This window comes from Microtus pennsylvanicus, chromosome 5 (genome assembly GCF_037038515.1).
Source record: "Microtus pennsylvanicus isolate mMicPen1 chromosome 5, mMicPen1.hap1, whole genome shotgun sequence".
In the NCBI taxonomy this organism is placed as follows: Eukaryota; Metazoa; Chordata; class Mammalia; order Rodentia; family Cricetidae; genus Microtus; species Microtus pennsylvanicus.
The window spans coordinates 125621427-125649300 of NC_134583.1; the positions used below are offsets into that span (position 1 = coordinate 125621427).

General features: G+C 41.8%; 1 protein-coding gene across 6 annotated transcripts; it reads right to left on the bottom strand.

The window, feature by feature from the left end:
* Nucleotides 1–8944: 8944 nt before the first annotated feature.
* Nucleotides 8945–26446, bottom strand: Pcgf6 (polycomb group ring finger 6). Of its 6 annotated transcripts, none has more exons than XM_075974322.1 (11): nucleotides 26009–26446; nucleotides 25000–25099; nucleotides 24813–24909; nucleotides 23210–23265; nucleotides 23052–23111; nucleotides 21065–21173; nucleotides 18142–18169; nucleotides 17477–17494; nucleotides 15476–15574; nucleotides 12593–12679; nucleotides 8945–10075 (listed from the first exon to the last, which is right to left on the bottom strand). In XM_075974322.1, the coding sequence occupies exons 1-11, from the start codon at nucleotides 26366–26368 to the stop codon at nucleotides 10019–10021; spliced, it is 1071 nt and encodes a 356-aa protein (XP_075830437.1). In that variant the 5' UTR covers nucleotides 26369–26446; the 3' UTR covers nucleotides 8945–10018. The 6 variants fall into 6 exon arrangements, with proteins under 6 accessions (XP_075830437.1, XP_075830439.1, XP_075830434.1 ...); XM_075974324.1 differs by having other exon boundaries at nucleotides 12593–12675; nucleotides 21065–21197; XM_075974319.1 differs by having other exon boundaries at nucleotides 21065–21197.
* Nucleotides 26447–27874: the final 1428 nt, after the last annotated feature.

Consider the following 27874-nt stretch of genomic DNA (forward strand, 5'->3'; position numbering starts at 1 on the left):
AAATGCCTGTAATCCCAGCACTCAGGAGGCTGAGGTGGGTCAGCCTGGGCTACATACTGATACCCTGTCTCAGAAACAAAAAAGAGGGTTGGGAGATAGCTTGGTTGGACAAAGTATTTGCCTTCCAAGCATGAGGACCAGAGTTTGATCCCAGAATCCCTGTATTTAAAAGAAGCTGCTGGTCAGTGATGCATGTATTTAATCCCAGCACTCGGGAGGCAGAGGCAGGTGGATATCTGTGAATTCAAGGCCAGCCTGGTCTATAAAGTGAGTTCTAGGACATCCAGGGATACATAGAAAAACCCTGTTTTGGGGGGGAAAAAAAACCCTGAATGTTTGAGAAGCTAATAAATGGTACTAGGTTTTGCAACATTAAAAAAATTGCTTAGACAAAAGAATGTGCACTTGTGATCCCAGGACTTGGAGAGCTGAGTCTGTAGATCCTTGGCTAGCCAGCCTAACTACCTGGTGAGCTCCAAGCCAGTGAGAGATGCTGCCGCAAACAAAAAAGGCATATACTGATGAGCACCCAATGGTGTCCTTTGGCCCCCATACACATAAACTCACGTGGATATACATGCACATAAACACACCAAAAAATCATCTTGTACAAAATGGAGATGTGGTTCAGCTAGTGAAGTGCTTGCTTGTATGCATGAGGCCTTGTGTTAAGTCATCTACCCTTAACACAAGATGGTACATGCCCGTAATCCCAGCACTTGGGAGGTGAAGGCAGGAGGATCCAAAAGTTCAGACTGCTCCTCAGTTACAAATCAAGACCAAAGCCAGCCTGTAATACATGAAACCCTGTCTTTAAAACAACAAAAAGAGGATCTGTGCGCTGGAGCAATGTCTCAGCGGCTAAGAGCACTGCCTGTTCTTCCAGAGGACCTGGATTCAATTCCCAGCACCCACATGGCCGCTCACAACTGTCTGTAACTCCAATTCCAGTTCCAGTCTCCCACAGACATACATGCAGGCAAAGATCAATGCACATTTAAAAAAAATGAAGAATTTTTAGAAAGTGATAATCTTATGGATCTGATAAATGATTAAATCAGAACAAGAGGCAACATGGAGGACATTCAGAAACATGAGCAGAGAGGAGAAGAAAGGAAGCAAGAGACATCAGCTGACAGCAAGGTAACAAAATGAGTGTGAGTGACGGGAAGTCTGCTGGGAAAGTGATCGGCGATCCCAAGGTAGCCTCCAGACTCCCTAGATATAAGATGCATGTGGTAGCCAGGCAGTGGTGGGGAGACAGAGGCAGGTGGGTCTCTGAGTTCAAGACCAACCTGGTCCACAAAGCAAGTTCCAAAACAGCCAGAGCTCTTACGCAGTGAAACCCTATCTCGAAGAACAAAAAGATTTATGTGGCACGTGTGTGTGCCCATCTATGCACATATGGAGGTCAGAGGTCCATGCCAGAAGTCTTGCCCTATTCCTCCCACCTTATTTTTTGAAAAAAGGATCTCCCACTAAACCTGGAGGCCACTTGTTCATCTACATTAGCTGGCCAGCAAGCTGCCACAACCCTGCTCTCTCTGCCTCCCTGCACCGGGATTACAGATAACATGCCACCAAACCTGGCTTTTCTTACATGGCTGTTTGGGTCTACACTTGGATCCTCATATTTGTATAACAAGCACTTTACCCACTGAACCAATTCTTCCAAACCTCTCTGCATCTTAAGATATTTACCTGTTAATGCCTACTTACTATCATAAATGTCAAATACCATCCTAGACAGTAAGTAAGCATAGAATTATCTCATTAAACCTCACACCCACACTTTAGGTATGGTATTTGTACACTCGTTTTATAAGCCAGGTGGCAGAGCCTCACGGTTGCAGCCTGGATCACTGTAGGATGTCCCACAGCAAGTGGCTGAGCTAGAACTTGGGTCTTCCTGTCGCACTCTACAACGCTTGCCTCTCTTCCCGGGAAGCATGGTGCTTAAGGAGGCTGCAGCAGTACTGCCAACGAGAGCAGAAATCTTTTCAAATCTTCTTTTTCTTAGCAGGTTTCACAGAAAGCTTCCTCTGCCCAGAAAACTTGGCAGTACCAAGTCCCACGGGCAAGCTGCTACATGTGCAGACTTCCTGAGTTTCTGCCTTCCTGCAGGGCAATGAGGCAGTGGAAACCTAACTGGTCTCTGGGTCCAGTGTGGTGGCACATGCCTGCAATCCAGCAGCTGAGAAGTAGAGGCAGGAGAATCAAGAATCCAAGACCATCCTTGGTCACTGTTTTAGTCCATGTTCTATTGCTGTGAAGAGACACTATGATCAAGGCAACTCTTAAGAAAGAAAGCCTTGTCTACAAAGCTAGTTCCAGGACAGGCTCCAAAGCCACAGAGAAACCCTGTCTCGAAAAACCAAAAAAAAAAAAAAAAAGAAAAGAAAGAAAGAAAGCCTTTAACTGAAGACTTGTCTAGTTTCAGAGGTTTAGTCCATTATTAACTCGTGGTGGGAAGCGTGACAGCATACAAATAGAAATAGTGCTGGAGAAGTAGCTGAAAGCTACATTCTGATCCAAAGGCCGAGAGAGAGACTCCAGGCTTGACATGAGCTTTTGAAACCTTAAAGCCCACCCTCAGTGATATACTTCCTCGAATGAGGCCACACTTCCTAATCCTTTCTAACAGTGTCACTCCCTGGTGACCAAGGATTCAAATCTATGAGCCTATGGGGCCATTCTTACTCAAACCACCAGAGCTACTACATAGCAAGTTCGAGGCCAGCCTGGGCTACATGCGACCCCATCTCAACAACAAAAACTTGGCTCTAATCTAGGCATGGGTGGTGTATACTTATAATTCCATTATTTGGTGGGCTGAGGCAGGAAGATTTCAAGTTTAATGACAACCTGAGCTACACAGACAAACCTTGTCTCAAATTTTTAAAAATAAAAAAAAATCAATAATGAGAACAAACCAGGGTGCTGGCTGGCCCATTTGACCATGGGTTATTTCTTTTCCTATTAAAATATTAGGTAGCTGTGGATGCTATTTCCATAGTAGGGAGAAGACAAGCAAGCTTTCTTTTAGCCTTGCAAAAGGGGTGTTAACTTTCCATCAATGGTCCTGGAGGAAAGAAGGATTACAAAGAAGACCTGTCTTCAAGGGGTAATAAATCCAGACTGCCTGAAACCTATTGTACTGCCCTGGCCAAAGTGAGTACAAGAGCTAAGCAATCATCTGGAATCCAGAGTCCAAGCTGACTCCAAAATTAGTTACAGATAGTCACAGGGATAAAGTTCTAGATTTTACCTGTGAGCTCAAGCAGAAGGCTAGAAGAACCACTGCTCCTGGCTTTAAAGACAAAAACAAAACAGTTTTTTAAATGTATCATTTAAAAAAATCACTGGAGAGGTAGGATATAGCTTAGTGGAAGCACACTTGCTGAGAATGCACAGGCTCTGAAGATACGAAGGAAGGAGGGAGGGAGGGAGGGGAAGGGAGGGAGGGAGGGGGAGGGAGGGAGGGGGAGGGAGGGAGAGGGAGGGAGGGAGGGGGAGGGAGGGAGGGAGGGGGAGGGAGGGAGCGAGGGAGGGAGGGAGGGGGGAGGGAGAGAATAAGGGTCAATAGGAACAGAGAGTAGATTGATAGCTTCCAGAGAGAGGGAACAATTGAGAATGACTGGTTAGTTACTACAGGGTTTCATTTCAGAGGGAAATATTTTGGAATTAGGGAGAAAGCAGCTGCACATCACTATAAGCACACCAAATCTCTGGTTTGGTTTTCTAAAGACAGGGTCTCCCTATGTAATACAAGTAGCGTCAAGTTCAGGATCTTTCTGCCTCAATTTCCTAAGCATTGGAATTATAGGCATGTACCACCATGCCTAGCTTCTGAATCATTTAAATAAGTGTTTTAAGCCAGGTGTGGTGGTGCACGCCTTTAATTTCAGCACTCGGGAGGCAAAGCAGGCAGATCTCTGTGAGTTCGAGGCCAGTCTGATCCACATAATTAGTTCCAGGTCTGTCTCAAATACATTTAAAAATAATTCCGGTCTACAGAGCTAGTTCCGGGACAGGCTCCAAAGCCACAGAGAAACCCTGTCTTTAAAAAAAAAAATGATTTATTGTATTTTCATGTATAGAGGAGGCTGATATGCATGTGTGTGTGCATGTGCAGGCCTGAGTTTGATGTCAGGTGACTTCTTCGATGGCTCTCACCTTATAGATTGAGACAGATGCTCATTGAACCCAGAGCTGATTGCCGTGGTTGATCAAACTAGCCAGTTTGCTCCAGGTTCCTGTCTCTGCCTCCTATGTGCTGATTAGAAGCAGGCCATCTCCTGACCAGCTTTTTACTTAGTTTCTGGGGGATAGAAGCAAGCACCTGCAAGCCAACTCCCCAGCCCTAAAAAGATTGCTTTTTGTGTTATGCAAATTTAAACTCAATTCTAAAAACCTATTGATAGGGAATTTATAAAATTATCAGAAAAAAAGTCATGGAAGCCTAATGCACCTTTTGCTCCAGCTGAGACCATAGTATACAGCCACTTCCTCCCCTCCTTTTCCCCCCCAGGTAGAAGGAATCCCTCCAGGATAGAAGAAAGCAGACCCGACAAGAGTATTGATTTTAAATTAAAGCCTGGAGAAAAAGCCAGAAGTCACCCTGGATGTAACAGAAGAAAATGTAACAGACAATGTTGCTTACTTCTGAGCTCCCAACACTGTTACTGTTACTTTCATTATAATATCTTCAGACATCTCTGAGGTACTGAAAAGCACCTAACCTTTTTTCTTCTAACCAAACATCTGAAAGCAAATACAGTCATTGAAAATGAAAATAACAGAGCACACATGTAAATTTTTTCTTTATAGAACCCGCTATACTGCCTTTGCAACCGTTTCCAATTAAATATGCATATTAGATTAATGCCACCATGCATTTTGCAATTTCCAAATATAGCACATGGATATGCCATTAAATGGGGGAAACACTGCTGAGCCCAGCTGAACACAGAGATGTTTTTATTACATTACCATGCTCTGCTGCATCCCTTAGAAGACAAAAAGAATTATGGCTACAGAGATCAAAGGGCTTCTCTCCTCCCCTATCGATCTACTAGAAGACAATTTGATTGCTCCTGCATTTAATGCTCAGATCGTTCAAGCTTCCTAGGCTGGGGTGGAAATCAGCTAAGATTTATAAATCCTTTCTCACAAAACACACACAAAGAGAATGGGATTATATTAAAAACAGTAAGTCACACTGCAGATTTTTGAAGATTTATGCTTCTGTAGGGTCTCAGTGATTCTTCGTAGCTCTGGATACCAAGCAGAAATGAAGATTGATCATGGAGGACTTTCTCATCTCTCCTCCTCACTGATTCATCACGGGAGCCACCAGATGGCAACTGTCGTCCCTGATGAAGCAGGTGGCCTCTGTGCAATGTTTGTGACATTTCATTCCAGCTCTCTAATGGGTTCTGCTTTAGAGTGCCCAGCAGAGTGTAACCCAGATCACAGAATAAACCCTAGGAATTTGGAATATATCAGGAATAGGTCTAGTCTGTTGGTAATAACTGCACGGAGCAAACCCCAAAGGAGTGTTTTGTTGTTGTTTGCTTGTTTAAGAGCCTACATCTAGAGGCTGTTGTGAGCACTTGCTGCTCTTGCACAGGACACAGATTCAGCTCCTAGCACACACACACAAAAGTGCACAACCATTGAGCTCCCGGGGAATCTGATGCCCCCTTCAGGCCTCTATGGGCACCTGCATGCACAATCATATACATAAATCCTCACACTGATATTCACATACACGATTACAAAACAAACTTTTTTTTTTCCTTTTTTTCCAAGATAGGGTTTCTCTGTAGCCCTGGTCATCCTGGAACTCACACTATAGATCAGGCTGTCCTCAAACTCAGAGATCGGTCTGACTCTGCCTCCCAAGTGCTGGGATTAACGGTGTGTGCCACCAAAAATAAACATATATTTTTAAAAGAGCCTACATCTGACTTTTTCCCCCCTTTTCGAGACAGGACCCTATAGCCAAAACTGGCCTGGAACTTGCTATTTACTCCAGGTTAGCCTCAAACTCAAACTCTTCTTAGCCCTATCTGCCACATGCTAGGATTATAGGACTATACCACCAGGTCTGGTTTAGGTCTATTTTGCCAAGCTGGCCCCCAACTCAAGGGTCGTTTGATTCTTCTGCTGCAGATGCCCAAGTAACAGGCTGAGCCACCAGCAGTGCATATTAAGACAAATTTACCTCAGGTAGACTCATCTGCTATGCAAATTAATGAAGAAATGGACTGCCTATAAAGACTTCCTGACCAAAGGACTCATACAGAATATAAATAAGTCTTGGCCAGATGTGGTGGTCCATGCCCTATATCCTGATGTGAGAGTCCCCTCTGTATGCTGTGAATTCCACTGGTTAAAAGAAGCTGTTTTGGGCCTGTGATAGGGTAAAGCAGAGCTAGGAGGGGAAAACTAAACTGAATGCTGGGAGAAAGGAGGTGGAGTCGGGAGAAGTCATGGAGCCGCAGCCAGAGACAGACATGTTGAAATCTTGCCGGTAGGCCATGAGCCTTGTGGTAAAATATAAAATAATGGAGATGGGTTAATTCTAGAGCTTGCTAGCAATACACTTAAGTAATTGGCCAAGCAGTGATTTATTAATACCGTTTCTGTGTGAATATTTTGGGAGTCTGGGCAGCCAGGAAACGAACAACATAATCACAGCATCCAGGAGGCAGAGGTAAGTAGATCTCTTTGTTCAAAGCCAGCCTGGCCACACAGCAAGTTCCAGGCCAGTCAGAGCCAGAGAGACCCTCTTTCAAACACACCACCTCCCTCAGGGCTAATCAAGCTTGAGCTCACTCAAAAAGGAGCTCCCCTGGTACCTGAAGTTCGTGGGACACTTTAGATCAAATATAAGCACAAGAATCTAAGGTTAGAATCAGAATGCAGGTGGTCCAGCCTCAGAATCTGAGATATTAATCCCCAGGCTGTATTCCACCCCTCTTCTGCTTAGTGGTAAATGTAGGTAAAGCAAGAAGGAAAAAGTAAATGATTCTGTATCAACCTCATGATATTAATGGATAGATTCCCTTATTCATTAGGAAGGAACTGACTGTACTAAGAGACTGAAGTAGGCCTGCTGCCATGTGTAAGTGCTTGGCAGACTTTCAGAAGATCAATATGGCATTTCATTTGTGGAAAGACTATTAAATCTCTGTAGGAAATTAATTCAGATTTCCCCAGTCTAGTTTTGAAGAGAAGCCAACAATTACATTTATTTGTACATCAAACATTCAAGGAATAAAAAGTGAGACTCTTATTCTTCTTTGAAAAGGGTATCATGTATCCTGGCTGATGTCTAACCCTGTCTCAAAGCAAACTGTGGAGGGCTGGAGATGGCTCAGTGGTTAAAAATGCTCACTGTGCAAGCTTGAGCATCAGACTTGGATCCCAGCACTCTTCTTACAACCCAAACTTCTAGCAAATGTAACTTCAGCTCTGAAGGATGCAACCCTCTTCTGGCTCCCATGCATGTACAGGAACACGCACCTATATACACACAGACGTTTAGCATACACAAACTTGAGGGGTTTTGTGCCATTTTGTTTTTGAGATGGAGTCCATGGAGCCCTGACTGTCCTAGAACTTGCTATGTAGACCAGGCTCACCTTGAACTCAGAGATCCTGTCTCACGTAACACCTAGCTGGCTTCTATCTCTATTCCAAAACCAGGCCCTCAGGGGTTAGGGAGATGAGTTAGCAAGTGCCTGCCATACAAGCATGAAGATCTGAGTTCTATCCCTATCCCGAGCACCCACATAAAGACCTAGACATGGCGGTATGTGCTTGTAACTGAGTGCTCAGTAGGTAGAGATGGGACCATCTCTGGGGTCTGCTGGCCAGGCAGCCTGTCCAAATCAGTGAATCCCAGGTTACAGGGGTGACCCTATATTAAAAAAAAAAAAAAGTAGACAGCCCCTGAGGACCATCTGAGTAACTTCTGACCTAAGCCCCCACACCCCGAACAAAATTTTATTTTCATTATTTATTGTGTATGAATATATGTATGGGAGGCATGCCATAACAGACATGTGGAGGTCAGAACTATCTGTAGGAACTGGTTCTCTCCTACCACGTGAGTTCCAGATATTGAACTTAAGGCTTGGCATGGGCAACATTATCCACTGAGCCATCTCTCTCTCTGGCAACAAACCAGGATTTCTAGTATGTGATATTACACAATAAAGGGTAAATTCATCAGGCTTTGATTACCAGTGTACACCAGAGATTTGGGGCCATGGCATGAAGTTTATGCTAACAGTGTAACTTGCTTGTGGGTAGGTTCTGCGGTATAAGAAGCTAACTACCAAAATCACAAATACACTAGTGCCTCCTTAACTCCCACTAAAACGGAATAATACAGTGAACTTGTTGGCAAGACATCATCACACTAATTTCTGAGAACAACTGCCCCTACATGACAACTGGAGTAAATCAAGCAGAAACTTGTGTCTCGTTGTCCTTAACTCCAGGAAATGTGCCTATTCCCTTTGCTGGTTTTAATTTGCATCCTCTGGATTTGACCTGAGGATGGCCTGGAAATCCTAACTAGATGCTGGCTGCCTCAGTTGCCGTGGCATGGATTCTACAACTGTCTACTGTCACAGCAGCTCGGCACAGCACAGCAGCGGCAAGTGTCAAGACACCGATTAAATACCTAGTCACGGCACTTTAATTCAGACACCTGTCTTTTGAAGTGTTTTGTTTTTTAAAACCCAGCCAAGGGCTGCTGAGCTGTCTCATAGATAAAGGTGTTGCCATCAGGCCTGACTATCTGAATTTGAACTGCAGGACTCACACGGTGGATGAAGAGAAATTATTCTTTTGCTTTCCTCCCACGATATTATAGCACACACATACATACAATAAAAAATAAAGAAAAAATGTCAAGAAATCAACATTGGATAAAATAAATTTTATTAAATGTCAGAAGAGATTCACACACAATTTCACAAATTTTTTACAAAACATCTGCCAATGTAAGTTCAATCTTATAAGTTTCTGTACAGATTTGGAAATTTTGCTGTGGAATAAGAGTCTATAAAATATTTCTTCTAGAAAGCATCAAGATGCTAATTTTAGGCAAAATAATGCTTAAAATTAATTTTAAACATTAAGTTTAAAATAAATTTCATGACCTTACTTCATGAAAGCAAGGTTCTCAGACTCTCATTCTTTATCCCAGTGATGATAAAACAAACATTAAACATAGAACCAGTTAAGGTAAGTGACAGAGGAAACAGTAAGGATTCTGTAAACTTCTGGTAATTCACCTGAAATTTTTTGCTACTTTCAGAAGCAGTGCCATGACAAGTGCCATTATCAACAGCCACACTGAGGGAACCCATCTGACACCTGTCCAGTAGCACTGATCTATGCAAATAAAACATCACAGAGAAGCACCTCATATTTAGGGATGTTAAGAGCCGTACCCAACAGGAGACAGTCTCTCCACTGTCTCAGAGCTGGATAACACTGCTTTAGTAGGATCACTGTTGGTTTTTAACGTTTAGAATAGGACAGGATTGTGTAATGAACAGTAGTTTTGGTGCTGAGTGCACCCTGCGGTTTAACGGACTGGCTCTGAACTCAAAGCAAAGCTGCTCTGCAAGGACACCTGCCCGACCCATGCAGCCTGGAGGGCAGAATCCTAGCTGCCAGATGACCAACCTACCTCAAAGATGGGAAGCAACCAGCAACTTCCTCGTATTTGGAATCACAAGGAATTTTAAAATTCAGTGTTTTCAGTTTTTCCCCTGAGTTTTGAGTGCTTTGTATATAGTCTCTAGTGTAGTAAATACATTCTATTGTTTCAAGTTGTACACACAATGCTAGGGTTCTGGTGTGGAAAATCAGAAGCTAGCTCTTAACAGCACAAAGTAGTGGTGGCTACGTGTTTCTGAGAATCTTTGGTGTGATGCAGACCTGCAGAAGCACCCTTACTGCATTTTCTTCCTCATATACCCTCAATTCTTCATGTTATTTTCAAAGGAGAGACCACAAGACCGTAATGAAGAACAAGCAGACCATCCTGGAAAGTGAAAAAAAAGACTATTCAGTTCTTTCAGAACTAGTTATGTATGATATATGAACAAACCAACATGGCCTATTTTTTATAATCTAACAGTAATGAGAAATTCTTTAACATTAAAAAAGAGAGTACAAGATAAATATAGCTGGTTTTTATTGGCATGACCAAAAACTCCCTGTCAATGTATCTTTTTTCTTTCTTTCTTTTTGGTAAAAGATTTATGAAGGCGTCAAATCTCATTACAGATGGTTGTGAGCCATCGTGTGGTTGCTGGGAATTGAACTCGGGACCTTGGAAAAGCAGTCAATGCTCTTAACCGCTGAGCCATCTCTCCAGCCCCTCTTTCTCTTTTTCTGAGTCAGAATCTTGTTATACGGCTCTGTCTGGCCTTACTCTCTGAATAACTGCTAGGATTCCAGGCTCGCACCACCATGCCTCCCATTCCTTTCTTCTTAAGACTTAGAATTGTGAGCTGCCTGACAAGGGTGCTATGAACCAAATTCTACAGGAGCACTACAGGCTCCTAACTGCTGAGTCATCTCTCCAGACTCTAGGTCCTTTTGAAAGATGGGCCCAGTCTGGCCAAAAATTTCTGGGCTGAAAACAATTTTTGCCCTAGCCTCCTGAGCAGCTCAGGTGACACACCCCAAACAGCTCAATGATGACGCTCAGAAGCCAATGTGTACCTCTCATATAACCACAGCTAATCAGGGACAGGCATTTATGACCAAAAACAACCGAGAACTTTTTTTGTCCACAGACTATTCACAGACTGAATACTTGATCTATCTGAGAAAGACTCAACCCACTGCAACCTGGCTTCTGTTCCTGGAAACTCCAGCAAAGACAAGAAGATTCTGGGAAAGGATATACAAATTCAAATGCTCACAAAAGCCAGAAAAGTAATGTAATGTAAATGAATGTGAGATAGTAAGGAATGGCAAACATCAACGATAAACCAAAAAGCAGATGCTTATCTGCATGAATTTAAAAATTTAAAATATAGAAAAGACCAGCAATTGGGACAGCCAGAGCTGTTACATAGAGAAACTCAGCCTCACAATCAATCAATCAATCAATCAATCAATAAATAAGTGTGTGGGGGAGAATATAGGTCAAATAAAACATGATATACCATATTTGATCCATGAACCATCATTATACCTACTCAAATTAGCATGATCAAAGTGAATGTCCATGTAACACAAATACAAAGATTCCATTACCAGATTTATATACATAAAAATCATACTTTTGCATTTTTGTCATAGTTCAGAAGTTAAAAAGTATCATTTTTCAGAATAATACATTGATATGCAGATATAAAACTCAGTGTAGCTTACAAGCTGTTTTAAGATCTCAAATTACTTCAGTGCATATATATGAACATATCTTTCAAAATAATTGCTTGTAATTTAAATGTAATCTAGATGCTACATTTATATTTTCTATAAATATGTATATGTAAACAACATTTAAATTTATATTTTCTATTCATATCTCTATCACCGTTAACTTTTAACTCTATGCCAGTTTATGGTTTGTCCTTCATAGGTTCAAATCTAAAGTTTGATTCCCAGTGTAGAGTGTTGAAGATGTGGTGCTTAGTGGAAGGTAATTAGATCAGTGGTCTCCACTCTCATAAATGTATTAATGCATGTTAAGGGAATTACCAGGTAATGTTGAGACTGTATTAAAGCCTTGAGTGTCTCAAATAGCTCAGCAGGTCTCAAACTAACTATGTAGCCAAGGGTGGCCTTAACTCCTGGTCTTCCTGCTTCCACCTACCAAGTGACAGTATGAGTGCCACCACACCCAGCAAATGTGGCTATTATAAAGCAATTTCAGCTGTCTCCACTAGCACTCTTGAGTAATAAATCAAACTGCCACTTTCGTTTTGTTCAGAAGTTGTAGCATGATTAATAAAAACCCAGAGACTGATACTGGGGTTTAACCTGAAGGTCAGAAAAGCTAAACAGTCAGCCACAGGTTCTTACCTCTACCTCAGTCCGAAATGGTGATCCTGCCTCCTGAATCCTCAAAATGTGAGTGAGAGTTGTCTTCTCCCATCTTATATTCCTCTCTAGGGCTGAGAATAAAGGTGTGCACCACTACCGCCTGGTTTCTATGGCAAACTAGTGTGGCTACTGGGATTAAAGGTGTGTGTCACCACTGCCTAGTCTGTAAGGCTGATCAGTGGGGCTGTTTTACTCTGTGATCTTCAGGCATGCTTTATTTATTAAAATACAAATGAAGTATCACTACAAGAAGTTTCCAATAGTTTCCTGCCACACTCAATTAAAATTCAAAGATTTTTGTTTATGAATCTTTGGTTTTGCTTGACGTATAGACTATGTAGCCCAAGGTCCTCAAACTCAACAGCAAATTTAGGTCCTCTGCAAGATGAGGCAGTACTCAATCCCTGAGCCATTTCTTCAGCTCTATCACCACAGAATTCTTATAATTCATTACATTGTAAATCTGTTTAGCATAAGTCTGATAAAGTCCAAAACCAACCTGCATTGCTGCATCACCTATTGCACGCCGGATTTCCCGTAGAGTTTGGTACCGTTCCAGTAAGTGATCACCGCAGATGATATCTACCTATGGGAAAACAACGGGCTATATCAGACCACTTTCCTGCTTCAAAACATGTGAAGAGGGGAATTAGCATGACTACTTCACGATTGTATTTAACTATTTTATAGTAATTTTCTAAAAATTACAGTGTTTATGTGCACCCTTGTTCATGGAGTCCAAAAAATGTCCTCTATCACTGTCTTAACTTATTTTCCCTGGAACTAGAGCTTACTAATTGGTTAGGCTGGAAGGCTAATGAGCTCAGGGAATCTATCTATCGGTGCCTGGGCCTGGACTACAAACATGTACTGTGGAGCTGGATCTCTTAGTAATAGGCCAGACCAGCCATGTTACACAATGAGATCCTGTCTCAAAACAAAACAAGCAAAAAATCAAAGGGCTAGAAAGATGGCTCAGCAGCTAAGGGCACCCAGTTAAGCCCAGCACCCACATGGCAGCTCACAGTCATCTGTAACTCCAGTTACAGAGGATAAATATCCTCTTCTAACCTCCTTGAGTACTGCGTACAGGTGGTACACAGATAAATAAATGCAGGCAAAAGACCCATACATATAAAATAAAAAAAATTAAAAAATAAACATAAAACAAAAAAGGAGGCTGTGAGATGAGCTCAGTGGTATTACTTAGCAAGTATAAAGCCCTGGGTGCGATCTCCAATATAGCGTAATGAAACAACTTATTTATCATCTTTAGGATTTGGAAAGCTTAAACACCGAAAGTCACAATTCATGGGTCTATATCTTTGATAATCTTTACCATTATTTCAATATTTTGAGAAAATGCTAAGTTATGACCACTACGAGGTATGAATTAACAGTAAGATTTGAGACCAGCCTGGTCTACAAGAGCTAGTTCCAGGACAGGCTCCAAAGCCACAGAGAAACCCTGTCTCGAAAAACCAAAAAAAAAAAAAAAAAAGGAATATTTACCTACATAACTAAGAGCTGGCAAAATTTTAAAAAATTTAAATAATTTCTAAAACTCTTGAATATTATGAGAAAAAAAGTAAAACTGTCTTTTTAAAAAAAAGATCGTATGTGTGCAGATTTGTATAAGCCTGTGTGCCACAGTGAGTGTGTGGAGGTCAAAGCTTTGACTGCTGTGTAGAGTCAGTTTTCTCCTTCCACAACTATGTGGCTCAAGGGACTGAATTCAGGTGACTCAACTTGCAAGGCAAGTGTCTTTAGCCACCTCTCTGTCCCAAGCCCATATTTTACAGATCAGTCAAGAGAATAAACATTTTCAGTGTCTCATCTTTTAAAAAGCATTATTAGGCTGGCTCAGTGATCAAGGGGACTTGCTGCTCTTCCAGAGGACCAAGGTTCAATACCCAGCACCCACACTGTGGCTCACAACAGTCTATAACTTAGACTCTGGTAGTTTGAAAGAAAATGACCCCCCCTAAGGGAGTGGTATTATTAGGTGTTGTGGCCTTGTTGAAATAGGTGTGGCTTTTTTTCTTTTTCTTTTTGCTGAGCATGGTGGTGCACACCTTTAATCCCAGCACTTGGGAGGCAGAAACAGTGGGCTCTCTGACTTTGAGGTCAGCCTGGTCTACAAAGTGAGTTCTAGTACAGCCAGAGCTACACAGAAAAACCCTGTCTCCAGAGAAAAATAAAGAAGATTCTGTTAGTTCAATTTAGTCATTTCATAGCGTACAAATTTCAAAATATTCTTGTAAATGTTGCACAAATATATAGATGATCTTTATCAATAAGAACAATATATTGGGAGTCTAGAGAGATGGCTCAGTGATTAAGAGTAATTGCTACTATTATAGAGGGCTCAGGTTCAAGTCCCAGCATCCACAAGGAAGCTTACGAAAGTCTGTAACTCTAGTTCTGAGGGATCCAATGCGATATTTTTGGCCTCTGGGGGCACTAAGCATGCACACAGTACACACACATATTACGTTAAAGAAAAAAATGAAGTAAATCTAAAACAGTGGGCCTAGAATCTAGGCATGGTGGTACACGTTTTTAATCCCAGCACTTGGAAGGTGACAGAGGCAGGCAGATCTTACTTAACTTAATCTATAAAGTGAGTACCAAGATAACAGGGCTATAAAGTAACCCTGTCAAATAAGTAAATAAACAAACAAATAAATGGGCTGGGGAAAATAGAGAAACCCTGTCTCCAAAAATCACAAACAAACAAACAAACAAATAAATGGGTTTGGAAAATGACTCAGTAGATAAAAGTACTTGCTGAGTGAGCAAGCCCAACAATCTAATTTGATCCCCAGAACCCACAGTGGAGGTAGAGAACTAAATCCCAAAGACTTTCCCTGACCTGGGATTAAAAGTGTGTGCCACCACTGACAAGCTGTGCAGAATTTTCTTAAATGGATCATTTGAGGTCAGAAGATCGACCTGCTGGTGGCAGCCTATCTCACTAGAGAGTTCATCTATCCTGCTGCTTGGGCATTATTTTGCTGTTTCTAGTATGCAGAATGAAGACCAGCTGTCTTATCCCCGTGGACTCAACTATCAGATTCTTGACTTTTGCATCAAGAGACATTCATTGTTGGACTAGTTGGATCACAGCCGGTAAAACATTCTAGTAAACCTATACACACACACATATATATATTTAATACATATATTTATTATATTTATATTCATTCTGTCAGTTTTGTTTCTTGGAGAATTATAACTAATATCAGTTATATCAACATTCTATTAATAGTCGTAGTATCTGTATCATATAAAAGCCACTGCATGATTCTAGAGACAATTTTTCAGTATGTCAAAGGTAGTCTTTCAACCTCACCTTTCCTTTTACATACATGTACTGTACCTGACAAGCTGGATCAAGACCCATTTTTCTTCTAAGAAATTTCTCTACATGCCCAATAGTTGCTTCTCCTGAAACACGCACAAACTTCTTTTCTAATGGCTACAAAAACAGACAAGACTTTTCAGATTATTTAAGTATACACATACATAAAATTACAAACTTTAACGCAAATTTTTAAGCCAAGATAATTCAGTAGGCTCTTAAAAAAAACTGCTATGAACTTGAGTCAATTTGTAATCCAAAAAAAAAAAAAATAGAAATTCTGCAAATCTTTTAAATATGCCAACAACATTTTTAATAGAAAAGCTTGTTGATTTACTTTAAAAGTTCATGAAAAACAAGGAAGTCCAGTCCAATGCTACATGTCTGAAATCCTAAAACTTAAGAAGTGGAAACAAGAGGATTTAAGTTCAAGATCAGCCTGAGCTATGGTTGGCATCCTGTTACAAATAAGTACACACACATACACACACACATACACACACACACACGACAAAACAAGAAAATCCGGGCATTGCAGCACCTGCTTGTAGTTTCATCTACTTGGGAGAAGACGACACAAGAGCAAGGCAGTACATGCCTGCAGTTCGGGTTTAATTGAGCCTAAGAGCTAAGACAGCCTGGACAACATATACATATACTTGAGAAAACAAGGGTTTTTGTTTTTGTTTTTTTGAAGTCAAGTATGGTGGCTCACATCTATAATCCCAGTACTCTAAAAGCTGAGGCAGGAAAACTGCCATGAGCTAAGGACAACCTAAGCTATAGGCCTATTTCATTTAAAAAAAAAAAAGGAAGAAAGGAAGAAAGGAAGAAAGGAAGAAAGGAAGAAAGGAAGAAAGGAAGAAAGAAAGAAAGAAAGAAAGAAAGAAAGAAAGAAAGAAAGAAAGAAAAAAGAAAGAGAATTTCTTTCTAAAATTTAAAATAAGAAGAAATCTAGACATAGGTAGCTAGCGTTACAGGTAGTTGTGAGCCGCTCGATGAGTGTGCTGGGAACCACAATCAGCTCCTCTGCAAGAGCAGTCTAGGCTCTTAATTGCTGAGCCATCTCTCCTGCCCCATGCTGCCATCTTTTACAATATCCTGTTCCCGATTCCCCACAGGCATCTGAAGATCTCCACTAAAATGAGTCACCTTAGATTCTAGGTACAGCAGAACCTCACAGACAGATCTCCCCATTGTGAGAACATCTTTAGCCAGAACAACCATCTCAAGAGAACCAAACTGTCCCCTCAAACAATAAAAACTCCTGAACCAGCTTCAAGAGGCAGAACTAAGGTAATGACCCATCAGACCACAGTCTGATCAAAACTTGTTAAATACTTGCCTCTTGCCCCAGCTCTGTTTAAACCTAAAGTTGCCAGGCATGGTGATTCACACATAAATTCCTAGCATTAAGGCAAGCAGAGTGCCATGAATTCAAGGCCAGACTGGGCTACATGAGTTCCAGGTTAGCTGGGCTACAGAATGAGAACTTGTCTCAAAAACACAAAAGAACAACCACCACAAAAAGCTAAGCCAGTGACTTTAAGACAAATGAATCACGGAACCTCTTTAACTGTTCTTTTCCTAATGTGGCAATACTGATTAAACCTTTTAATGCTTTTCATCGATATTTTCCCCAGACAATATTACCCAGAGTTGCCCTGAACTTGACATGTACCTCACAAGTGCTGGGATTACAGGCATAGGAACCACACTGGTTATGGAGTGTGGCAAGAAAAAGCCACACCAACTGGAACTCTATCTCTAGTCCAAACTCGCCTCAACTGTCACAACAAGATGGGTAACTGAGCCTTGCCTGTTGGGACTCACACAGCCATGGGTTTTCCCTTAGAACTCTAGTACATAGGTGTCACAAACAAAACAACTCTGCCATTTCTTAATAAAATGAACAATCTTTATCACAAATACATCAGAGATCTACTTTTCTAGGTGTCTTTAGCTTGCTATACATCTCAACAACTGACAAAGTATGATACAAAGTAGTTTTATTCTTACCTCAAATCTCAGTGAATGCTTGAAGTGACAAGTTAAGGCAGGTTAACTTAGTCAAAAATGTTAAATATAAAAATTTAAATTCATGTTAAACTCTAAGCACCAACTATACAAGACACTTTGGATTTTTTTTTTTTTTAAGACTGGTCTTACAGAGTAGCCTAGGCTGGCTTCAAATTTTGGATCCTCTTGCTGCAGCCTCCAGAGAGGTAGGAAAACAAGCTTATAATTACCAAACCTGACTCTTAGAATTTTTTAAAATTACATTAAAGTTGGGACTGGTAGTACATGCTTGTAATCCTAGCACTTGGAAAGTAGAGGCAGGATAATCAGAAGTTCAAAGTCATCTTTGGCTGCATAACAAATTCAAGGCCAGCATGGGGCTATATAAGATCTATTTCAAAAACCTAAAAAAAAATGAATAACCAATCAATGGCATTTGGTTTTGTAAATTATTTACTTATTTTCCTTATATTACTTTCTGAATCAGTAACAAAGCTCCGCTTAATGTTCCTTACCCTGAGACACTAATATAGCATTACTGTTACTGTTGAATTTCAGTAGCTTGCTTATCAAACATTTTAATTAAAGATAATCTCTACTTGATTGCTAATCTGATTCAGAATTTTTATCTATAGCATCCTCTAAGTAAACAAAAAATGCATTACCTTAAAGTGTCCTGTATCTTCATTAGCACTGAAAAAATAAAGGAATGGTTACTCAATATTAATACTTTATTTATTGGGTTTTTTTTGAGACAAGGTTTCTCTGTAGCTTTGGTGCCTATCCTGAAACTAGCTCTTATAGACCAGGCTGGCCTTGAACTCACAGAGATCCACCTGCCTCTGCCTCCCGCATGCTGGGATTAAAGGCGCATGCCACCATAATGGGCTAAAAAACTTTTTTTTACATTTGTTTTATATTGACGCTCACACCACAGTGCTTTCCATGTGGAGGTCAGAAGAGAACTTGCAGGCATCAGTTCTCTCCTTCCATCATACGAGTTCCTGGGATCTACCTCAGGTGGACAGGCTTGACAGTGACTTTCCCTGCTGAGCCATCTCACCAGCCTCAATTTTTATATTATGTTTTGAGACAAGAGCTCATGTAGCTGGGGTTGGTCCGGAACTCACTATGCAGTTGAGGCTAATCTTGAATCTCTGACTCTCCTGCTTCCACCTCCTGAACACTGGAGTTTTACAGCTGTGTGTTACCACACCCAGCATTTTGGGGTGGGGTGGGATTGGAGGAGCAGTAGGTTGAGAACAAGCTTCTGGGTAGTCTGGCTGTTCTGGGCTTGAGATGTAGACCAGGCTGCACTCAAACTCACAGAGATCTGCCTGCCTCTGCCTCCCAAGAGCTAGGATTAAAGGCATGCATACTACTAGGCCAGGCCTTATTCTATTTTTAAAACATGGTTATCTAAATCTTTGGAAAGAAATAAGATTGTCACTTCTGCCACCTAGTGGTAAAACAAGTGCAGTTTAATACCGCATTTTAAACTTTGCACACTTCATTTCCTGAGGGGGAGAAAGTTTATGAACCGGTCTCATTGCATAGCCCCCCCCCAGCTGGCCTGTAACTCACAGATCCACCTGCCTCCACCTCCCAAGTGCTGGGATTAAAGGCGTGTGCTACCTTGCTCAGTCTAATTTAAAAAAAAAAAAGGTCTCGTGTGTCCATCTCAGACCTGCCTTGCAATTGATCAAAAACTGCAAAGAAATGAAGGATAACTGCTCTTCAGAGAGTGGTTATTAAACCTGAGGGAAGGGAACAAGGCTTCTTGACTATAAACAAAAATAAGAGTTTTGTTTCTTGGTTGGTTTGTTTTATTATCAATTGTGTTTGGCCAGGTTTTTCTTTTGGGAGAACAGGGGAGCCAAAGCATGCAGGGTCTTGTATATGGCTCAAGCTAGCCCTGAATGCAGTGATCCTCCTTCATGCTAAGATCATGTGTGCTACTATGAGATAAGGACACCACGGGTTACCGTGTACTCTTTTGAATCTTAAATATTCCATAATTCATTATTACACAACTGTTGGGATTTAATTTGGGTTTCTTTATTTAAATGAGGCCTGGCAGCACATGCTTATAGTCATAGTACCTGGGAAACCCTTAGTCATGAGGATCTAGAATTTAAGGTCAGCTAGGCACAAAAAGAATGTCAAGCAGAGGCAGGAACATCTCTGAGTTTGAGGCCAGCCTGGTCTACAGACTGAGTTCCAGGACAGCGAGGGCTATACTGAGAAATCCTGTCTCAAACAACAATAAAAAAACAAAACAATCAGTTCCAGGAAATCACGGGCTAATAAGGAATCTGTCAAGAAGAAAATTCACTACATTAAAGTTAAATGGCAATTTTCTTTCTTTAAAGAAAAAGAATTACTTGGGATTGAGATCTCTCAGCAATTGAAAATATTTGTTGCTCTTGCGGAATACCTTGGTTTGGTTCCCAGAACCCACATAGCAGCTCACAACTGTAACTCCAGGTACAAGGAATTCAACACCTTTCTCTGATCTCCTTGGGCACTAGGTATTTACATGGTACACATATATAACATACCTGCAAGCAAAACATTCATAAAATTAATCTAAAAGCAGAAGACTTATTTCATGTGTGTCCCGAGTGTAGGCATGTACACCACATGCCTGCAGGAAACTGAGAAGGCCAGAAAAGGGTGTCAGATCTGCTGCAGGATATTTGATGACACTATAAACCCCAAGATTGTGGATAGTTGCGATGTCACACACCTTTAATCCAAGAGCTTTCTGCTTGAATTTTGTACACAGAAATAAAGTCAGCCACAGATCAAGAGGCAAAACAACCAACCAGCTGACAGGAAGTGAATACAAGATTATTAAGTAAAAAAAAAACAGAGTAAGAGGGAGTCAGGAGGATAGAGATGGGAGGGGGGCTGGAGAGATGGCTCAGAGGTTAAGAGCATTGCCTGCTCTTCCAAAGGTCCTGAGTTCAATTCCCAGCAACCACATGGTGGCTCACAACCATCTGTAATGGAGTCTGGTGCCCTCTTCTGGCCTGCAGGCGTACACACAGACAGAATATTGTATACATAATAAATAAATATTTTAAAAGAAAGAAAGAAAGAAAGAAAGAAAGAAAGAAAGAAAGAAAGAAAGAAAGAAAGAAAGAAAGAAAGAAAGAGATGGGAGGGACCTTGAGTTTGAGAAGGCTGGTTTGAGAGCTGAAGAAAAATGTCAGCTGGGCTCTTTCTCTGCCTCTCTGAGCTAGCAGGCTTTCACCCCAGCATCTGGGTTCCAATCTTTATTCGTAAAATCAAATGATTGATATTTTGTTAAAAACAACACAGATCCTCTCAAACTGGAGTTACAGACAGCTGTGAGCAATATGACATGATTGGGAACTATCCTCTGCAAGAACAGCAAATGCTCTTAACCACTGGAACACCTCTTCACCCCCAAAAGGTAATTTACAAGCCAAGCATGGTGGATTACAAACTGAAAACCAAGCACCAGAGGATGAGTTCAAAGCTAGTCTAGGCTACAGTGTAAAACCTTGACTCAAAATGCAAATGCAAAAAGTAAGCAAACACATTTTCTAGGTTACTCACCCAATGAACTCAAGTAATAAAGACATATCAAGTTCAGGTGGAATACGAAACACTGACTCTAGGACTTTCTTGGTTTTTCCTTTGTTTGAAGGGACTGGTTGTGGAACAGCTAATTGAGACAGAAACAAAGAAGCTAACGTAGCATTACAATTTTAATAATAATTTAATAATATAATAATTTAATAATTGTCATCTTTAAGGAATGAATCACACAGTATTATTATACTATGTTGACTAAATTATTATAAAGCCCTGAACAAATCTTCTTTTCTGTAATAACATCAGTTAATCTATCAAAAATCAATGATTTTAAGGTAGGAAAAATGGCTCAGCTGGTAGAGGTACTTGCTGCCAAGTCTTTGGGTCTGACCCCTAGGATCCACCTTGTGAGGTATTAACTTCTGCCAGTGGATTCCTGTGCAAGTACAAACACGTGTGCATACATATATACACTTGCACACATACATATACACACACATTCTCTAAATAAACATAAATGTAAAAAAAGAAAAGAAAAACAACAAAATTAACTGTAAGCTCAGGGACCACTCCACAATAAAAGGCAGACATGTGACTGATTTATATGGGCCACAGAGAATTCATTAAAACAGCAACAACATAAGTAACTACAAATACTATGTACAATACTCATGCTTAGCACATTACACTCTCATTTAATCATTATAAATGTACAATAGCTACACTTAAAATATGAGAAGAATTTGCCTAAGGTCCCCAAGTAACAGAACAATCAGGATTTAAACCCAAATCTACCTGACATTATTACTAACAAAAAAGTAAGTTACTATGTGCCCAGCACTGTTCAAAGTGCTGGTATTAATCAATGTGTTTAATCAAGTAAACACATTTAATCAATGTGTTTAATTCATCCTTATTTTATAGATGTTTGTCACTGTATTATCTACTATTATTTCCTCACATCACCTAACCTAACCAAGGGTCAGTGCTAGGAACAAACTCACAAAATCTAGCTCTTGAGTCTGTTTGTGATTCTTCCTCACACACTTTTGTTTTGTTTTGCTTTGTTTTGTTTTTTGAGACAGGGTTTCTCTGCGTAACAGTCCTGGCTGGCCTCGAACTCACAGAGATCCGCCTGCCTCTGCTGAGTGCTGGGATTAAAGGTGTGTGCCACCACTGCCCCACTGCCCGGCAATCACATGCTTTTTTTAAAAAAAAAGAAAGTCTCACCAGGGGGTGGTGGTGCACACCTTTAATGCCCTCACTCAAGTGGAAAAGACAGGTGGACCTCTGAGTTTGAGGCCAGCCTGGTCTACAAAGTGAGTTCCAGAGGAGCCAGGGCTACATCCAGGAACCCTGTCTTGAAAAAAACAAAGTGTCTCATTATGTTACTCAGGCTGGCCTTAGACTCAACAGCAATCCTCCTGACTCAGTTTCCTAAGTGCTGAGATTACAGGCATGCACTACATCCAGTCCCCTTAATTCTTACAAACTGTTAGGTTAGGTTATACTGTAGCATTACCCTCAAAATATTTCTGGGGAGGATATAACTTGGTATTTCCAAAAAGCACCTGTGATGGTATTAATTTTCAACTTGACAGTCTAAAATCACCTGGGAAGTCTTAATGAGGGATTGTCTATATCTGGCTGGGTTTATGAGCATGCCTGTGAGGAGTTTTTAATTATGTTAATCTATCTGGGAAGACCCAGCCTAAGAGTGGGCAGTATCATTCCCTGGGTTGGAAGTGAGCTGAGCAGTGGGTATGCATGTGTGCATGAATTTCTCTCTTCTTGAGTGTGAGCATGTTGTGACTAAGAGCTCCAGTTCCTCTGCCTTCATTTCCCTGTAATGATGTGATGTGGCCTGTGAGCCACACTAACCCTCTCTCCCTAAGCTGCTCCTACCAGGTCTACTTTATCACCTAACAGAAAGCGAATGAAGACAGCGCCCCAAGGACAGTTTATCTCTTCAGTCCATGAATACATTACAGTACACATTCAAACTTACCAGGTTTGGGTACTTCTAGACCTCTTTCTTTATAGAAATCATGCATTTGCTTTTTTTCTCCTAAAAAAATGATAAAACACAGACTAAATTACATGTAAAATGTAACTAGCAGAATCAGAGCCTTTGGGAGTCATAACCATGAAATGAAAGAAACTTACTTTCCTCTAGATTGATCACTAATTTGTACACTATGTCTTGTAACTGTCGGTCCAACCTAAGACAAGAAAAGATAGAGAATATTGCAGCATTCAGAAAAATGAATTTTGGTACAAAGTCAATTCACTGTTTTCCCTCAGGTGCAAAAATCTTTTTAAAGCCGGACGGTGGTGGCGCACGCCTTTAATCCCAGCACTTGGGAGGCAGAGGCAGGCGGATCTCTGTGAGTTTGAGACCAGCCTGGTCTACAAGAGCTAGTTCCAGGACAGGCTCCAAAAACACAGAGAAACCCTGTCTCGAAAAACCAAAAAAAAAAATCTTTTTAAAAATTTTTATTTTTTTGGTTTTTCAAGACAAGGTTTCTCTGGGTAGCCCTAAATGTCCTGGAACCTGCTGTATGCCTCAAACTCAAGAGATTCACCTACCTCTGCCTCCTGAGTGCTGGGTTAAAAGGCGTGCGCCACCATGTCTGGCTAGGAGCAGACATCTTGAGTCGGCAGAGTAAGGCAGTACTCGCAGTGCCTAAGACATACTTCATCTCAGAAAACCAAAGACATTGGGAGAAGGGGAAGAAAAAAAAAGAAAGAAAACCAAAGATATATATGTAATCTTATAGATTCTTGAATAGTTCACTAACTGTTTCTTGGTCTTGTGCACTCAGTAAGAATTTGAGCTTGAGGACAGGACTACGTATTTTTTTTTAATGATTTTTATCTTATGTTTCTATTTTATTTTATTTGTGTCTTGCATGTGTCTGTGGGTGCTAGGAATTCAACCTGGATCCTCTGGAAGAACCACTGAGCCATCTTACTAGCCCACCTCCTATCCTTTTTTTCAAGACTCCATTTTAACTGTTAAGTACCATCTCATCTGAGAGATGGTTAAGAACACAGATTGCTCTTCCAGAGGACCCAAGTTCTATCTATTCCCAGAACTCACATGGCAGCTCATAACCATCTGTAATTCCAGTTTCAGGGAACCCATTGCCCTCTTCTAACTTCTGAGGGCTCCAGGTACACATATGGTACACCTTAAAAAAAATAGTTATTGAAGTCAGGCGGAGTAGTATACTCTTTTACACTAGGAAGGCGGCAGAGGCAGGGGGATCTGAGTTTGAAGCCAGCCTGCTCTACAAACTTGAGTTCCAGGACAGCCAGTGCTACACAGAAAAACCCTGTCTCGAACTCTCCCCAATTCTCTAAGGAAACGGCATGAAATGGAAAGTCAGTTAATATGCTATAATGACCTAAGTTTTATTGGTAAGGCTCGTTGTTTCAGGAATTCTGAGAATGACCTACATGCTGCAGAGTGGAAATGACTGGCTGAAAGTATCCCCCCTTTAGGGTTAGGTTAGAATAGCCAACCTGTGTCTGCTGTCACTTCTTCCCCATTCCCATCACTAACGGCCATATACTCTCAAGCACACATCACAGTGCCTGGCACACGGTACATGCTCCACACACATTGCTTATGCCATGGCCCTTTCTGCTAATTTTGACAGAGTTCAAAGAATACAATACAACTACACAATATCAAGATTTCAGAAAAAAATACTTAAAATAATTATTTTAAAGGTAAATCCATTTTAAATGCATCTTTTCTTACCTTATATTATAAAGAGGCTGGGTCTGGTGGACAACTATGTTGCATTTTGGGCATCTGTTGCCATAGTAAAAATGTCTTACAATGCAGCTTTTACAAACTATTGGAAGAGAAAATGTTTAGTTTAGGATACTTTAAAGACATTTCAAATTTGTAAACTACAATTCTGAAATGTGAGCTGTATGCTTACAGGTATGAAGACACTCTGTAATGGTAGTTGCATCTATTAAGTACCCCTTGCAAATAGAACACATGATGTACGGGGTCAGTTCAGCAAGGTTCAGCAGGCGCTGCAAATGCAATAGTAACAAGTTTAGAATACAAGCCTTTGCCGTCTCCAAGCCATACACCAGCCGGGTGAGGCAGTCTTGGGTTATATTCCTCCTTACTAGCTGAAACAGAAGGCACATTTGAGCCCAGGAGTTCAAGACCAGGCCAAAGCAACACTGTAAGGCTTCATTTCAAAACAATGTAAGCCATAATCTCAAGATTTCATTATAAGCAATGTAACTTAATTGCACCTTCAACCCTTCAAAATATTCAATCTCTGTTTCTCAGAGATCCCGCTTCTCTGGCATATACTTTACGCTGATAGTGAAGGGCATCAGTTCTTTTGTTGTTTTACAAAACGCCCCTCGACCAGCCTGGACATCCCCACACTACCAAGGACGACCCTAAACTTGTAGCCTCCACCTCCCGAATGTTGGGAGTAAAGGTATTACAGCCTCGCCCAATGTAAGCCTCCTGCAGGCCAGAGAAACACTACCAAAGGGCTACGCCCACCACCGGGATGCCTTTCTTTCCAGAGTTACAAAAATGGGCAAATTAGACCACCACGTTAACAAAAACCCAAACGCTCACTGTTAGTGATGGATTTATCACCCTCTCAACACCCTGCAGAAAATGACTACGTCTCCGTCCGACTTGTAGACTCGAGGATAGCCTCACGAAACCTAGACGGCTAACCCCTCCCGGTCCTGCAGACAACCGAAAGAAGCGGGACAGAGAGTGCCCTAGGTGATCTGCAGGGACCCCGCAAAATAAACCAAGCAGGAGCGAGGCCACGCCTGGGTGGGCGGGGATGAAGAGCTACACAAGTGCCGCGAGCTGTAAGCGAAGACAGCAATGGCAGGTCTGCCGGTCCCTTTCGGTCCCAGAGGCCGCTCGGGCACAGCCAGGTCCGGAAGGGTCGTCGGTACCTCCTCCTCGTCCTCGGAGTCCGGCCGCCCCGACTCCAGCCGCAGCGAGAAGTGGCTCATGTCTTCCTCCTCCTCCTCTTCCTCCTCCATCTCCTCATCCTCCTCCAACTCCTCGTCGTAGTCCTCGAAGCGGCCCCTCAAACGGCCCAGGCTGCGCTCGGGCTCCAGCTCCGGGGGCCGAGAGCGGGAGCAGCCGGGAGCGCCCGCCTCGGTCAGGGACGCCGGGCCCTCCTCACCGGCCGCGGGCGCCGGGGTGAGGGCCGGCGGAGAGATGGGAGGCGGCGGCGGAGGCATGGCAGAGGCTCGCTTGGCCTCGGAGGCGCGACAGTTTTCCGTGGCGTCCGTCTCAGCTTCTTCCATGGCGGGGGTCGGAAACCAGGCGAGATGAGCGCGAGGCGAGGCGGACAGCTAGCGCGCGAGGAGAGCACCAGCAACCCCCTCTCCGTTTCAATGCGCAGGCGCAGGAGCTTTGCAGGGGCCTCTGGGAAATGTGGTTTACCTAGTGCCTGCCTAGGTGAGGCGGAGCTGCTCAGGTGGGGGCGGGGCTTGTGGGCCGCGCCTTAAAGGAAGGTCACCCAATTTTTCTGGTCTGAGGCTTGCCTTGAACTTTTCAAAAAGACTAGAATACTACAGTTTCAGTATTTTACTTGCATTTGCTTGTTCATAGAGAATGGAACTCTAGATGCCATGTGTTAAATTAGGAATGATGATGACTTCATTTTGAGTACTATTTACGTTTTTCCTTCTGTGGCTATTGCATCCATCCAAGCTAAGTCTACTTAGTGAGACCTTGTTCTCAAAAAACAAACAAACAAAAAAGCTAAGATGGCTCAACCGGTAAAGGAATTTGCCACCAAGCGTAAGGATCTGAATTCAATACCCAGTAGTCACCTGGTAGAAGGAGAAACCCGACTCCGGAAAGTTGTTCTGTGACTTCCTCTTGTGCCCAAGGCTCATGTGTACCCCCAACCCCACAAAATAAACAATAATAGTAATAAAAAAATCCATTGTAGAAGTTTATAAGAACATACCAAATCCAATTAAAGGTCAGCGGGTGAATACGAAAAAGAAAATGACTGGGGCCGAAGATATGGCTCAAAGGTCGTGTGCTTGACTACCTGTGTGAGACCGTGGTTCATCTCTAGCTCCAAAAAACATAACCAGAAAAAAAAGAAATATGAAAAATGAGAAAAAGTTAGAAGACAGCTTCGATAAGAATAGCCTCATAAGGGGGCTGGAGAGATGGCTCAGTGGTTAAGAGCACTGACTGCCCTACCTGAGGTCCTGAGTTCAATTCCCAGCAACCACATGGTGGCTCACAGCCATCTATAATGAGACCTGGCGCCCCCTTCTGGCTTGCGGGCACACATGGAAGGAATGCTGTACACATGATAAATAAGTAAACATTAAAAAAAAAAAAAGAATAGCTAGTTCCAGGATAGGCTCCAAAAGCTACAGAGAGGCCCTGTCTCAAATGTCTCAAAAAACAAAACAAAACAAAAACCAAAAAGAAAAAAAAAAAGAATCCTTCCTTAAAAAAAGCAAAAAACAGGGGCTGGAGAGATGGCTCAGTGGTTAAGAGCATTGCCTGCTCTTCCAAAGGTCCTGAGTTCAATTCCTGGCGACCACATGGTGGCTCACAACCATCTGTAATGAGGTTTGGTGCCCTCTTCTGGCCTGTAGACATACACACAGTCAGAATATTGTATACATTGTATACATAATAAATGAATAAATACTTTTAAAAAATTAAAAAAGCAAAAACAAACAAAACTAACAAAACACAAAAATTGCCACATACGGGGGCTGGAGAGATGGCTCAGTGGTTAAGAGCATTGCCTGCTCTTCCAAAGGTCCTGAGTTCAA

What these genes read in the sequence shown, in the direction of transcription:
- Pcgf6 (XM_075974319.1), bottom strand. Translation starts at nt 26,368, where the DNA reads ATGGAAGAAGCTGAGACGGACGCCACGGAAAACTGTCGCGCCTCCGAG. An exon ending in CAGCCTCTTTATAATATAAG is followed by an intron (nt 23,266 to 24,812) that starts GTAAGAAAAGAT and finishes TTCTTGTCTTAG; the next exon opens with GTTGGACCGACAGTTACAAG. An exon ending in TTATTACTTGAGTTCATTGG is followed by an intron (nt 18,170 to 21,064) that starts GTGAGTAACCTA and finishes TTATTTTTTCAG; the next exon opens with TGCTAATGAAGATACAGGAC.